The sequence below is a fragment of the Piliocolobus tephrosceles genome, chromosome 15 (assembly GCF_002776525.5).
Source record: "Piliocolobus tephrosceles isolate RC106 chromosome 15, ASM277652v3, whole genome shotgun sequence".
NCBI lineage: Eukaryota > Metazoa > Chordata > Mammalia > Primates > Cercopithecidae > Piliocolobus > Piliocolobus tephrosceles.
The window spans coordinates 1,208,302-1,223,704 of record NC_045448.1 but is presented as its reverse complement, the minus strand read 5'-3'; the positions used below and the strand labels follow the sequence as shown (position 1 = coordinate 1,223,704).

General features: G+C 45.5%; 1 protein-coding gene across 1 annotated transcript in view; it reads right to left on the bottom strand.

The window, feature by feature from the left end:
- The window catches only part of SNTG2 (syntrophin gamma 2), a 374,015-nt gene that overhangs the window by 32,098 nt on the left and 326,514 nt on the right, over nt 1-15,403 (bottom strand). Inside the window, exon 15 of the mRNA XM_023192643.1 lies at nt 4,720-4,812. Within this exon, the coding sequence (XP_023048411.1) occupies nt 4,720-4,812 (93 nt within the window). The remainder of the gene's footprint in view (nt 1-4,719; nt 4,813-15,403) is intronic.

Sequence of the window (15,403 nt, the reverse complement as noted above, 5' to 3'; positions counted from 1 at the left end):
CTGTAACGCTGTCTGATTGTTAACATAACTGACAGTGGAAGGTGATACTTCCTCTGTAACGCTGTCTGATTGTTAACATAACTGACAGTGGAAGGTGATACTTCCTCTGTAATGCTGTCTGATTGTTAACATAACTGACAGTGGAAGGTGATACTTCCTCTGTAACGCTGTCTGATTGTTAACATACCGACAATGGAAGGTAATCCTTGAGTCCTTCACGGTGGAGGTGCCATGGGCAGTACCAGGCAACTCCATGACACCAGGGACTTTGAGGTACTCTCAGTTCAAGCTTGATTAATTTCTTGGTGTTTTCTAGGAAGCTGTGGAGACACTTGCTGCTCCTCCTCATCAGGCCAAAGCCAAGTCTGCACTTTGTCTCCCACAACAAACAATTCCTTTTCAGCTTTTAAAAATGAATCTTTTTGTTCCTCTCCATTAACCTTAACTCAGCCCCACAGGAATCCTGTTCCTAGCTAAGGACCAGGCCCCATGGGGGCCAGGGCAGCACCAGGACACTCTTGTGAGGGTCTGCACTGATCACCCTGAATACAGAATCATAATTTGCTGTGGTGTGGGGAGTGACCTGGTGGTACAGTTAGAATAGCAGTTGCCATTTAGAGACAAGGCTAGCTTTTCATTGTGCCCCCAAGAGCAAGTAAATCCTGTGGTGGTTCTACCTCTCCAGCAGCTCTCAGTCCTACACGTGCGACCAGGCCCCATCCTGAGCCCCGTGGAGGCTGAGGGCTCAGGCAGGACCCCTCCAAGACCCAGGGTGCCTGGTGCGCACCTGGGGTCAGTCTCCGCTTCTCTCACACCACTGCGGGTTCTATTCTTGTTGATATTCTCTCCCACTTCTGATTAATTACATGGAATAGGAGGGAAGTCAGTGCTAATCCAGAGAGCGAGAAGAGGATGTGGACGTCACACAGAGGCCCTACCGGCCTGGAGTGCGCTTGGACAGGGCAGGTGACCTGCCTGCGTGGGACAGGGACGCCCTCCATCTCTAGCAGCTAGGAGGGTGTTCTAGTTTATCCTCTTTAATTAAAAAAAAATACTTTCCATCTAGAGATTTAGGCCATATAGATTAGATAATGGTCTTCTCATTTATTTTGTAAGTGCAGAAAATATTTTCATGGTCAAACACATTTTTGTTTTCCTGCCTAACTCTTTTCTCAACGTTGAAAATAGATAGTTGATGGTTAATGGATTCAGGCTTGGAAATAATTGCTTGTCTTTCTCCGGCAAGCCGAGGTGGGCAATCAAGAAATTTGACCACACACAGGCTTCAAAGCAGGATGTCCCAGCAGATGAGTTGGGTTGGCCTCCCAAGTCCAGAACCTCTTTCCTTGCAAGAGTTTGGTGAATAGGCATTGCTGCCATGTCATGGTCTAGTTTTGACCCAGAAACAATACACAAATGTCCTGAGTTAACAGTATAGTGTGGTGTAAAAGTGCTAATTGTCTTGTGAATATAAGCATGGTGACTCCCAAACAAAATATTTGTAGCCACGTAATCTATTTGATTTTTTTTCTAGTAACTAATACAGAGGGCACATGGGCATTGGAGAAAACAACATTTTAGATAATTATTTAGAAGCATTTCATATTCAATGATATTTATTTTCATAACTGTTTCATATCATTCATCATATTGATGTTCTTAACAATATACAAATAATTGGAAGCCTATTGATGCCAAACTTACAAATGTCCTCCAACATCGACATGAGTGACAAGATGCCAAATAAAGCAAAATTATCAACATTTTATGAATTTACAACTCATTGGTTTATCCTTCATAGTTAAGGTGGGAAAGCTTCCCTTCAAAAAATATTAATTCAAATATTGTAAATTCTGTAATAAACCCAAGTAAACTACAAGGAACAAATGTTTATGTTGTCATGCGCTATTTTCATGTTGAGCTGCTGCCTGAGTGGACTCAACAAACCAGTGTTAGGCCAGAACTCCTTGAAATAAAGAAATAATCCCAAGAAAAATGTGAGGTCCAGTGCTCTCCTTCAAAGGAAAATAGGTCAGCAGGTCAGGGCCTCTGAGCCTCAGATTCAGACCACAAAAAGGCATCTTCATGGAATCTTTACACAAAGTTGACCTAGAGTAGAGAGGACAGTGAGCAGAAGAGACCCTCAGCTGAGGAGGTGAAAAGTTCCTCCCTAGAAGGAGAGTGAGCGGGAGGAGGGCTGGAGCCGGCCAGGCCACCTGCCCAGCACGCAGGCAAAGAGGCCCCCGGACTGCCTGCATGCTTACTCTGGCACTGCCCAGGTCATTTTGGGTGAGGGATACCCACGCTGTCAAACAGAAAGAGGCACTAAAGGCTATAGACAAATGGGCTTTGATTATAGGAGCGCAGCTGAGTTGGACGGTCTGGTTACCAGGAGTTTAAAACACTGCTGCTTTACCAAAGGGCTCACAACTGCATTTTGCACAGCATTAAGAAACAAATTACAGCTATTTTAAAAGTTGACTGCATTAATTTTAGGGCTGACTCTGGAGATAGTTCTGTCTGAAATGATAGGAAGTGCCCTGTGAGGCCCCAAGCCCAGCTCTGCCTGACTGTGCCTGGCATCATTCCCACACCAGGGAAATGGGAAGAGGCTCCGGGAAAGGCCCTTGAGGAGGAAAGGCACAGGGCAGCCCAGGAAGAAAGGAAACTCACCGGGGAAACGAAGGTAGGAAATGTGTCATCATGTTGAGCAACAGCCTGGAAACTCACAAACATCGCTCCCACCCCGAGAGCCCTGCGGCCACTCCAGGTGAAAATCAGCCCCTGTAGGTACGAGGCTCAGGGCTTGGCTAAACGTGGTGATGGATGTTCTTTTCATTTTTGCAGACTCAGTGGATCTTCCTATGGTGAGACCTTCTGGCAGAATCACGACGGGGAGACTTGTGACTTCTGGACACTGTGCTGAGCCCCGGGCATGGGTGAGAGGTGCTGGCTGGGAAGGGCCTGTAAGTACATTTTACCCACAGCAACGCAGGTATAGAGAGATGCCCCTGGCGAATGCTGACCCAGGCAATGGGGACGGTGGGCCAGTGTTTCTCTCCTGGAAAGGAGGAGCTCCCAGGCTCCTTCCAGAGGAGGGACACACAGGACCCCAGGGGCTGCAGTGAGGGGGCTATGCAAACCTGCTCTAAAGCAGAATTTGGAGTCTCCCCTCAGATTACCTGGAATACTTCATTACTTCAAACACAGAGCAAGAAGCAGAAGTTACAAAGCAGGTGTTCTATTTAAGAAGCTGTATGGAGGGTTTGTCCTTACGCTTGAACAGTTGCTTCATGACCTCCCTTATCTCAGAAGGACATGCACAGTGAGGTTACACAGATCTGGCTTCCAAATAATATTCAGAGCAAGTCACCTAGCTCGGAACCGGCAGGTCCATATGGCAGGCCAGGGACAGCGGGAAAAACACCTAAGCGGAACCGGGAAGCTACTTCCCACTCTGTGACTTTAGGGTCCATAGAATTATGAACCTGGACGCTGGACGGCAGATGTGGAATCCCTTCTTATTCAGCACTTATGCAAATATGTGCTATTGTCATTACAAACATGGTAGGTGCCCTTGGAGGGGAACAATGACCCCATTAAGTTTTCTGGCACTGGAATTCTGTAAAGGAAATAGCCCACGACCCTAGCCGGGGTTTCTCAACTTCCACACTATTGCCCAGTAGGCCCTGAAGATGCCCTGTGCAGGGCCCTGTGCCCCGAGCAGCATCCCTGGGCTCCACCCTCCAGGTGCCCTGGATATCAGCAGAAGCCCCCACCAAGTCCTGACAAGAGAAAATGTCTCCAGACATGTCCAAGTGTCCCTCGGGGGCAAAACCACCAGTTTGAGACCCTGCCCAGGAAGGGGTTTTTGTCTTGCTTTTTGTGGAGGCCACGCAGTGAGGGTGGCTTCTCACAAAGAAGGCGCAGTTCCCAGTGCTCAGTAACCTACAGACTCAATGACCAATTCACTACAGAGAGCACCCAAAGGTTCCCGGACACGGAAGTCAGGAAATGACGATGAGAAAACGAATGGGGCTCTATTTTGTAAAGGGGATGCTGCCTGATTCGGGATTGCCAATAAAAGACAATTAGGTCTTTCAACTCAATTTGCTGAAAATTTTTTTTAACCACCATATTTATCCTACCAACACTTTCCATTTCATTCATTCTTAATTAACACAGAGAGTAGGTTTTGAAAAACATTATATGACAAAACAGTGGATTGTCCTCGCAAAGCATTTCCTTAACACTTATGTAGTTAGGAGAATACTCAGATGCGGGTGGAAATGGGTCTCATTCCCTTCCTAACGGCAGCTGTATATTCCTGGCATGCGCCCTCCATAAATTCCCCCAGGCACAGGCGCTGTTCACGGTTACCACGAATGTTCAGGTGGAAGGCAGGCAACGAGGAGTGTTTTTTTCAAAGCATTTACTCAAGTGTTGTGGGTCCCTCCTTAGCAGCGGCATCTTCAACTTCCCTGTCCACCCAACTGACCCTGCTGTGGATCCTGCTGGCCAGACACCCTCAGGGCTTATGGAAATCCTGGGTCCCTGAGCTATCAGAAAAAAAGACAGTCTATGAAAGCATGGCCTCTGCACAACACACAATCCAGCAGGGGTGGTGGCTTCTATCAGACAGGCCTGAGTGTTAACGTCCACGGAATGTAACCAAGCACATGGCAACGGGGCGGCATGGATGCCTGCTCGGCCTCTTACCTTTGTCTTACTCTCAAAACAGGTAAATCCCAACGCGAAATCCACCGTGAAACACAGCATCTCTCCTTGCCAGCTGCACATGTATGTTCTGGACTAGAAAAAAGTATTAATTTTGAGAAAACATTCTTTAATAACGCTGTTTAACTTTAATGAAGTAGGTGCAATATTAACCCGTCTTTGGTCAAAAATTATAAAATGCTCTAACATGAAAGTTACAGGGAACAAAACAGGAGGAAGCAGGGTCAGGGCCCTGGGATACCCGCAGGAACAACTGCGTGCAGGGAGTTCTTTCTTGCTTTTCGTCGAGAGGCAAATATTTCTAGCTCTGTGAGGGGGGATTGTTTGCTGGTACTGCTCTAACTCAGAACAAATGCACAGCGCCCAGCCAATCTCTATTCTCCAACGTGTGTTTGAAAACACAGTGAACCACTGAATTTTCCTCCTGCTAGCTCATTATACCTAGTGGGTAATATGCTCACTTTTCTTTGCATGAGGCCCACAGCATGTTCCGGCAGGAGCTAGATGCGGCACTTCATGAGAAAATTCTGAAGAGCAGTACAATTTACAGCATCACCAAGCAGCAGAACAGTACAGCAGGGATACCGCCAAAACACACAAAAATGACATCGGTCACACAGTGCGATAACATCCCACTGCCCTGGATGGTTTGTGTGGAGGGCGGCCTGGACCAGCACGTGGTGCTTGTCAGGGGAAACTCGGATTCTCTGCTCACCCCTGGGCGGGTGGTTTGTGTGGAGGGCGGCCTGGACCAGCACGTGACACTCCTGAGGGGAAGCCTGGGCTCCCTCCCCCTGGTCTCTGCCCCGAAGGTCTCTGGGCTTCAGGCTGCGGAGCCCGTGAACACCTGCCAGTGCACTCGCAGCCATGTTGGGTGAAAGCGAGATTTGTGCTTTAAATGTTTTCATGCGACTCAAGACAAAAGAAGCATGAACCCTAATAACTTGGTAAAAGTTATTTTTAACAATCTCTGTAATAAATCTGCAGGTAAAATGTTCCCATTTAGAAGCGAATTAGAGCCATCGATTTGAGCTGGATAAACAGAGCCGCGGGTTCTGGGCCTGTCTCTGAGCCAGGGTGGGCACGGCCCTCTGGCATCCAAACACGTTACTCTTGTGGGAAAGGGGTGCTTGATGCCTACACTCTCTCTCTTTCCCTCTTCTCTCTCTCTCGTATACACACACACACACACACAATACACGGCACATACACACACACACAGTCACAGTGCACGGCTAACACCATATATACACATATACAGAGTGCATGGTTTACACACCACACACAATGCACGGCTTGCACACCACACACACATACAATGCATGGCTCACACACACACAGTGCACAGTTCACATACCACACACATACACAATGCACGGCTCACCCACCATAGACACAGACACACACAGACACACAATGCATGGCTCACACCCCCCCACACAGAGCCCATGGCTCACACACCACACACACAGCACACGACACGCACCACACAGTGTACGACTCTCACACCACACACATACACACCCACCATGTGCGGCTCACACCCACACAGCCTACAGGTCTCACACAGCATGCGGTTTACACACGCACACACACAGTTCAGGGCACACACACAGCACACAGCTCTCTGACACACGGTGCACGGCATACACACGTGCACACACACAGTTTGGCTCACAGCACACTGCTCTGACACACACAGCATGTGGCTCACACACAGCGCATGGCTCACACACAGCACATGGCTGACACACACAGTGTGGCTCACACACAGCGCATGGCTGACAGTGCATGGGTTACACATCAGACACACCCTGTCCGAGGCGGGCTGGAGTCAGTCAGGTCTCAGATCTCAGGTCTCATTCCTGCCACGGCTGCACTCCGTGGGCTGCCCACGCTGCCTGACAAGCCCCACGCTGCCCCCCGCGCCCGCCGTGCTCGGCCCTGTGGCTGCATAGCTTGGGAGGTTCTTCCTCACTTATCTCTTGTTCTGCTATTGTCCTTTTCCTGAATAGCTGACTGCGTGCCTTCAATATCTTCATGCCTGTCAACCTTTCCTTAGAGATCCTCACAAACAGAGTAGCTCAAGTCCCTGCCCCTCCCCTCATAGGGGAGAGAAGGTAGCGGGGGTGGGGTGGCGGGGATGGGGGGAGGGGGGCAAAAGGCTGGAAGGACCCATCTGTCTTGGGCTTCACACAGCTCCTGACCCTTCCACGATAACTGGGGGTCCAGCCAACGCCACAACACAGCCGGCGGTCACGAATACTCTACAGACCGTTGGCTTTGCGATGAGAATACAAGAGCAGATCACAATGAGTGGTGGCTGAAAAGCACGGTCCCAGCCAGCGCCCCCTGATCACCTTCCGTGAATCTGACCCAGAGTGTGAGGAGGATTGAGGTTCTACGTGAAAGTCCACAGGAGGTGACATTCTCACAGCTCAGATTTGAAAGCTACTCAAGCTCTAGAATTTAAATCTAGTGATTATAAAATAAGAAATGAAAGTATTCCAAGGGTAACTGCTATATTTTATGTAGACTAAGTAACTACCATCATAGGATCTGTAGAAATTCTAAACAGCAGTGGCTACCGCTGAATGGCAATGCACACATATTCAGTAATTATGGCCCATCTTTATGGCAATGCACACATATTCAGTAATTATGGCCCATCTTTATGGCACAGGCCAGAGTTACTCCAGATGGCTACATAAGCACACAACACATTTGCATAATCTCCAAAGGGGCTTAGGATGGAGGAAAAAGAGAAAGCTTTCGTCTAAGGAACCTCTGGCTACACAAAATCTCATTTTCAGAATTAATCAATCAGTATCCTCCCAGACACATAGAAGTGTCTCATCATTTGCATTTTTAGAACTTGAAGGAATTTTTTAAAAAATCTGTTTCCTCATTACTGCTGTACATACAACTCCCACAAAACTGTCTTATCATAGAACTTTGCAAATACAATTCTTTCAACCTAGTGAATGAATGACATGTGGGATTATTTCCAGGCTTCCTCTATGTTTGCAATTTTCCCTTGATGCCTTGGAAGAAACTCTAATTGGCACACATGCCCCAAATCCTGAAGGAAGGGTTGCCTCATGGCCCACTTCCCACATCAGAGGGAGTCTGGGAATGTTTATTTTTGTGTACCAGTTTCTTGAAAGACATACTCATAGACTGCCCAGCGCATTTTGATAAAATTAGTAATTTAAACATTTTCATGGAACTCAGGGAGAGAATGTCCACATAACTCATTTGGTGTAGTCATTTGGAATTCTCCAAGATGTCGAGGCCACAGGAACAACTTACTAGGACAACATTTGATCTACTGATGAAATTACGGAGAAAAGGTATATGCAGAACACTTCATGGTTTGGCTGAAGATGGGACTGAACTTTATCTCCAGCACATTATATGGTGACCCATAGAAAAACGACCAATTGTAGACCACAGCTCTGGGCTTACAGCAAAGCTTCTGAGTCAATTAATGAGTTCAAGAAAAAAAAAAAAAGTTCTAAGTACCTCTTTCCACAACTGACCAAAACGTAAAATAGATAGTTTCAGAACTTTTTATATGAAAATATCAAGAGCGGTCTTATTAATGAAAGCTTAAAGTAAATGGTTTTGAAGTTCAGCTTTTGGAATAAAATAAATCAAGAGCAATAGCACAGAGCAATCAATATTTACAGAAACTATCAAAAATATAAAGCACAGAATTACCTGAAGAGTTAAAGAAAAAACACTAACAATACCAGAGATAAAACCATATATATATTTATACATATACACACATATATATTTATATCTATACACACATATATACACACACGCACACACACACACACATATATATATATATATATATTTTTTTTGAGACAGAGTTTCACTCTTATTGCTCAGACTGGAGTGCAGTGGTGTGATCTCGGCTCACTGCAACCTCCACCTCCCAGGTTCAAGTGATTCTCCTGCTTCAGCCTCCCGAGTAGCTGGGATTACAGGCGGCCCCTACCACACTTGCCTAATTTTTGTATTTTTAGTGGAGATGGGGTTTTACCATGCTGACCAGGCTGCTCTCAAACGTCTGAACTCAGTGATACACCTGCCTAGGCCTCCCAAAGTGCTGGGATTACAGGCATGAACCACCACACCTGGCCAAGACAAGAAAGTGTTGGGATTACAGGAGTGAGCCACCGTGCTGGCCAAGACAAGATTTCTTTTCTGTGTTCTGAACACCAAGAACAAGATGCCACAGTTGTGCCGCTCAGGTGAGATGCTCTAACTTCAGGAGATGACAGGCAACTTGCCCCCTTTGATTTGCTCGTTTCCATTGAGGAAAATGCTCTCCCAATAGTGGGCAGTAAAGCAAGCAGCCTGGAAAAGGAACTGGAGTCAGACGCAAGAGAAATAACAGCAGGCGTGCATCTGCCACGCGTAGGTCATCTAGTATTTTCTTGAAGATTTCGTGTCTGTATTCATGGAGAATATTGGTCTGCAGTTTATTTTCTGGAGTGTTTTTGACTGCTTTTGGTATAAGGGTAATGCTTGCTTCAAAAACTTGTGTTTCCTCCTTTTTTCTTCTAGAAGATATTATAGAGAAGATATTGGTGTTCTCTTTGACATTTGATAGAATTCTCCAGTGAAGTCATCTGAAGTAAACATTCCATTCTGAAAGTTTTTAAGCCACAAATACAGTTTTTCCTAGTAATGATAAGGTTCCCAAGACTATAGTGATGGAATTGTGGCAGTTTGTGGTTTACGAGGAAACAGTCTCTTCGGTTTAAGTTGCAAGATTTATATGTGTAGAGTTATTCATTGTATTTTCATTATCCTGTCGAAGTTTACAGTCTGTAGTGATACCCCATTTCATTTATTATATTCTCAATTTTTGTTTTCTCTTTTTCTCCTCTTTTTTTGTGTCTTTCTTCTAAACATTTGCCAAATTTAATGATATCTTCAAAGAAACAGCTCTTTGTTTCACTGTTTCACTGGTTTCCTCTGTTTTTCTGTTTTCGATTTTACTGATATCTGCTCTTCCCTGGGGTTTATTTTGCTCTTCTGTTTCTAGTTTATTGAGGCAGAAGCCTACAGTTTTTAGACATTTCCTCTTCTCTAACGAATGCATGCTGTTAATGCCGTAAATTTCCTGTGCAGCCCTGATTCAGCTGTGTCTCACAAACTTTGATATATTACAGGGTTCTTATTTTCATATCCTCATTATTTTTTTATTTGCCTTGAAACTGCATGTTTGACACAGTGCTTATTTATAAGTGTGCAGTATCTAAGTGTTTGGAGAATTTCCTATTATCTTTCTGTGGTTGATTTCAAATTTGTTTCCATTTTAATTAGATAACATTCTTTGTATGTTTTCAGTTCTTACAAATTGGTTGATGCTTGTTTATGCCCCCAGATATGGCTGATCCTGCTAAAAGTTGCATGGACACTTGAAAATAATGTTTATTATCCTGTAGTATGTGGTGGGGGGATTCCATAAATATTTACTAGATTCTTTTAGTTGATGGTACTGTTGAATTCTTCTATATATTTGCTGATATTTTAGCTAGTTGTCTGTCAACTGTTGAGAAGGAGTGTTGAGGCCTTTCACCATAATTGTAGATTTTTCTGTTATTTTTCAGTTCTCAGTTTTTGCTTCCCACAGTTTGCAGCCCCATTGTCTTGTGACTACTCACTTAGGATGGCTGGGTCTTCTCGGTGGACTGAGCCTCTTATCATTCTATAACGCCACTCTCCCTGCATCTAGTCATTTTATTTTCTCTGAAGTCTCCTTTATCTGATAATAGAGCTACTCTTGCTTTCCTTTGATCAAGGTTACATGATTTATCTCTTTTTACTCATTTACTTTCAAACCATCTACATGGTTATCTTTGAAGTAAGTTTCTTCATTAGAGCTTGGTCATCTTGTTAATTTACTCTGCCAAACTCTGTTTCTTACTTGGTACATTTACACCATTTTCACTTCATGTAATTATTGATATCTTAGGGCTTAAGACTCATATTTTATTTTTTGTTTCCTGTCTTTGATTTCTCTGCTTTTTTTTCTGCCTAACTGTAAGTTACTTAAACTTTTTTTTTTTTTTCTGCATTCCAATTTATCTGTATTTTTTGAGTGTCTCTTTGGATGGCCTTTTTAGAGGTTGCTCTGGTTCTCTATACACAGTTGTATACACATTCTATATACACAATGGCCACCCCTACATCAGTTTTGTTGAAGTACAGAAAACTCACTCCCCTTCAACTTCATTTTCCCTCCCCTGTTTATAGTATATATATTTCAAATAGTTTCTTCATATACATTTATAATCACATCAGACAGTGGTATTATTTTTGACCATAAAACATAATTTAGTAAACTCAGCTGGGTGAAGTGGCTCATGCCTGTAATCCCAGCACTTTGGAAGGCTGAGGTGGGAGGATCACGAGGTCAGGAGATCGAGACCAGCCTGGCTAACATGATGAAACCCTGTCTCTACTAAATACAAAAAATTAGCTGGGCATGGTGGCACATGCCTGCAGTCTCAGCCACTCGGGAGGCTGAGGCAGGAGAATCTCTTGAACCCAGGAGGCGGAGGCTGCAGTGAGCTGAGATCACACCACTGCAGTCCAGCCTGGGCGACAGAGCGAGACTCTGCCTAAAAAGAAAAAAAGTAAGAAAACTCAGAAAGACAAGAAATGTCTGTGGTGCCACCTGCACTCCTGCTCGCCTTCCTTCCCTCCTGGTGCTCCCAGATCCCTTCTTTCATCATTTGATTTCTGTTTAGAGAACTTTCTCTATTCTTTTTGGGTAGATCTGCTGATACTAAACTCTCTTAATCTTTTTTTTTTTTTTTTAATCAGAAAATGTTTACATTCTTTTTAATTCCTGAAATATACTTTCAAGCCAATAAAGGTTTCTGTGTGCCAATTCTTTTCTTTCAGCACTTAAAACAATATTGGGACATTTCTTCTGGCCTCTATAATAGTTTCTGATGAGAAAGACACTGTAATTTGAATCATTTTTCCTCCCTAAGTGCTGTATTATTTTTCTCAGGCTGCTTTCAAGATTAGTTTTCTTTTTCTTTAGTTTTCATGAGCTTAATTGTAAAGATCCGGGTATGGAATTCTCTGGGCTTATTCTGTTTAGAGTTTGTTCAACTTCTGGAATATGTAGGTTTATGTCTCCAGCCAATTTGGGAAAGTCTGAGGCTGTAATATTTTTTGAGTACTTCTCAGTACTTCTTTTCTCTTGGACTCCAGTGATACAGGTGTTATGCCTTAGTTACATCCTGCAGGTCCCCCTGGAGGACAGCACGGCACGGCTGCAGACGGCAGCCAGGCCTCAGCAGGGCACAGGGTGGGCAGCGGGAACCACAGTGAGTAAGTGGACTCTGTGTGACTCTCCCTCAAACTGAGTAAGGTGCCATCCACTGAGAACTCCACGCATGTCACCTCTGGGGGATGCTGAGGCTTGAGCTGAGTGCTGTGAGCGCCCAGTGGGTCGAAAGCCACCCCATCTTAGCTTCAGGCTGTCGGTGGAGAATTTCCTCTGGCACACAGTCAGCCTAATGACTCATCAAATCTACTAGGGCTCTTGAGAAGCACAATCAGAGTTCCCTTAAATACCTTTGACTTAATTTTTGGACACCACTATAGAAAATGACACATGCTGCAGGGGCGAAAAATCCAGATAATAAAGATTAAAATAGCTTTTTATAGGACAATAGCTAGTAAACTTCATAAGGATGTGATAAAACAAAACATGGTATTAAATAGTCCATTGAAGTTCATTTTCAAATATGTTAAAAATTCATGCTCTCAACAAAAGCATTAAGATTAGCCTTTTAAGTATCATAGACAACAGGCACAAATGAAGGACTGGAATTGATGAAGAAGTTAAAGAAGCGATTCTGTTCATTAACAAAACAGGACGCATGGAGCTGTTGGAAGCAACATCAGGATGGGGTGTGGGAAGGGAGAGAAATCACGTGGGCACAGGCAGCTCTGCAGGGGTAGACCGAAAGCCACCTTACAAGCAGGGGCTGGCACAGCCCAGGCGAGTCTCTGGTCAACGTGCACCCTGGGGCCGCAGCTTGTGTCCGGGGGAAACGCTGACCCACCCTGGGCTGTTGAGGGATCTTTCTGTTTTTATCGTGGGGTCAGTGAGCCCTGGGAGGCCAATGCTTTCTTCAGTCTAAAGCAGACAGGATTGTGGAAGGAGACCTGCAGAAAACGCCTTAGCTGATGAAGAGCATCAGCCATGAGTGAACGGACTTTGAAAGGATTTCGACAGCTCTTCAGAGCAGTGATGGTAACAGTGCCCTCACTTAAGGCACCTTCTTGCATACCTGGAACTAGGCTAAGTGCCTTACACTGAATTCTCATGGTAAACTCATGAGATGGTGCTTTCATCCTCATTTTACAGATGACAGGTGGGGTTCGGGCAGGCACGCAGCTTGCCATACGCACAGAGGACGGGCCAGTCTCTCTGCCCCTGAGTCCTGACTGCTCATTTATCCAACACCACAGCTTAGCATTGCAGTTTGCTCCACGTTTCTTGTGGGTTGGTGCACAGGGATGACTTGTGTCCCTCCAGAAGTCACGCTGGAGTCTTAGCCCCAGTATCGTATTTGGAAGTAGGCTCTTTGCAGAAGAGACCAAGGTGAGGCTGTGCTGGAGCACATGGGGCTCGAATCCCGTGACCAGTGATCTTCTGGGAAAAGGAGACAGAGATCCAGGGAGGAGAGCCAGGGTGGAGACCAGGGTGAAAGCTGGTGTGAGGAGCTGCAGATCGAGGAACGCCAGGGACTGCAGGAGCCACCCAAAGCGGGAAGAGGCAGGACGGATTCCCCTGAACCTGAGAGTTCAGCCCTGCCAACCCTTTGATCTCGGAAACGAGAGGATAAATTTCTGTTGTTTTAAGCCGCTCAGTTTGCGGATGTTCCTTAGGGCAGTCCTGGGAAACATGCACAGGGCTAGACCCGCAGGGTCAGGACTGGTGATGGATGTGGGTATTTCCACCGCCCAGAAAGCAGCAGTGCGGGGCGTGTTCCCGCCTCCCACCAGCCTGGGATGGCAAAACCCCATCTCTACCAAAAATACAAAAAATTATCTGGGTGTGGTGGTGGGCATCTGTAATTCCAGCTACTCAGGAGGCTGAGACATGAGAATCTCTTGAGCCTGGTGGCACAGGTTGCAGTGAGCCGAGATCATGCCACTGCACTCCAGCCTGGGTGACAGAGGTAGACTCTGTCTCTAGAAAACAAAACTACAAATAAATAAATGAATGAAATGTATGTAAAATACACTATGCTGACATGCTAATAGATTGAAATGCTAGTGGCAGGGAGTGAAGATGCTGGGGGTGATGCCAACACTTGGGCTTTCAAGCCAAGTAGAGATGATGGTGGAGAGCAGAGGACAGCCATGAGAAAGTCAGAAAATGATCAAGATGATCATGGAAAAGAGGCTAACGAAGGAGCCGTAATCAACAACGTCAAAGGCCAAAGCTGAAAGGAATCATGCGTAAGAGAAGACCAGGAGCCTAAAGTCAGATCTGTGTGGCTAAGGATGACCTGCAAATGCAGGAGCTGGGGGAGATGGAAGAGTAGGCAGGGGAAAGGCTGCATGTGTATGCATAGGTGTAAGTGTGTACACAGAAGTGGTTGTGGCATGAGCATATGTGAATACGTGCATGCATGAATGTGCATGTGTGCAAGTGAGGTTGTCATGTTTACACACATTTTTATGAGTGTGCATGTGTGTGGGCATGCATGTAAGTGCATATGCATAACTGTGAATGTGCACAAAAATTTGTGTATGTCTCTTCATGCACACACCCACATACCACACACACAACTGTACATGCACATGTGCTGTGCCCATGTGCATGTACAGTTGTGTGTGTGGTATGTGGGTGTGTGCGTGTGTGTGCAGTATGTGTACACATGCATGCATGGGCCTGTGTGCACATGTGAATGCATATGTGTCATGTGTGCACATGTCCATATATGTGCCTGTGTGTGTGAATGCGTAGGTGTGGGGTGTTTGTAGCCTGTTGGTGAGCTTGGGAAGGGGGTCATCTTGGAGCATAGCTGAACACCATTAACTTTGTTAAATTTATGTTTTTGGTGACACAAATTTCTTCCTCAGACCTTCAGAGATTTACATGGTGTTTGCTGGATCTCAGACCTTGTGCCTGATGAAAAGTAGCAGAAATGAGACAACCAGAAACACTTTGCCCTAGGTGAGCTCTGCTCTGAGTGGTCTAGATATAATGTCAGATCTCCGCACAGAGATTAGTCTGTTTAGTTCACTGCAGGTTCTCCAAGGCCTAGAACATAAGTGCCACCCAGAAGACACTTGCTGAGTAAGCAAAAATAGCCAACTTGGATAGCATTTGCCATGTGCCAGGCACCACTGTAAGCCGTATAAATACCAATCACTCATAAATATCAAAGCAACTCTAGGGGATTAATTCTATTATCCTGTTTTCTAGAGAAGAAAACTGAGGCAAAGGCCTTTTTAAAAACTTGCCCAAGGTTCCAGGTGGTCAGGGTGGAAGCTAGGCTCACCCCAGGTGCTCTGCCCCGGGTCAGGCTGTCCATCACGATGCTGTGCGGAATGCGTGAGTGAGGTGGCCAGTCTCAGGTCTTCAGGTCAACAGCTGGGA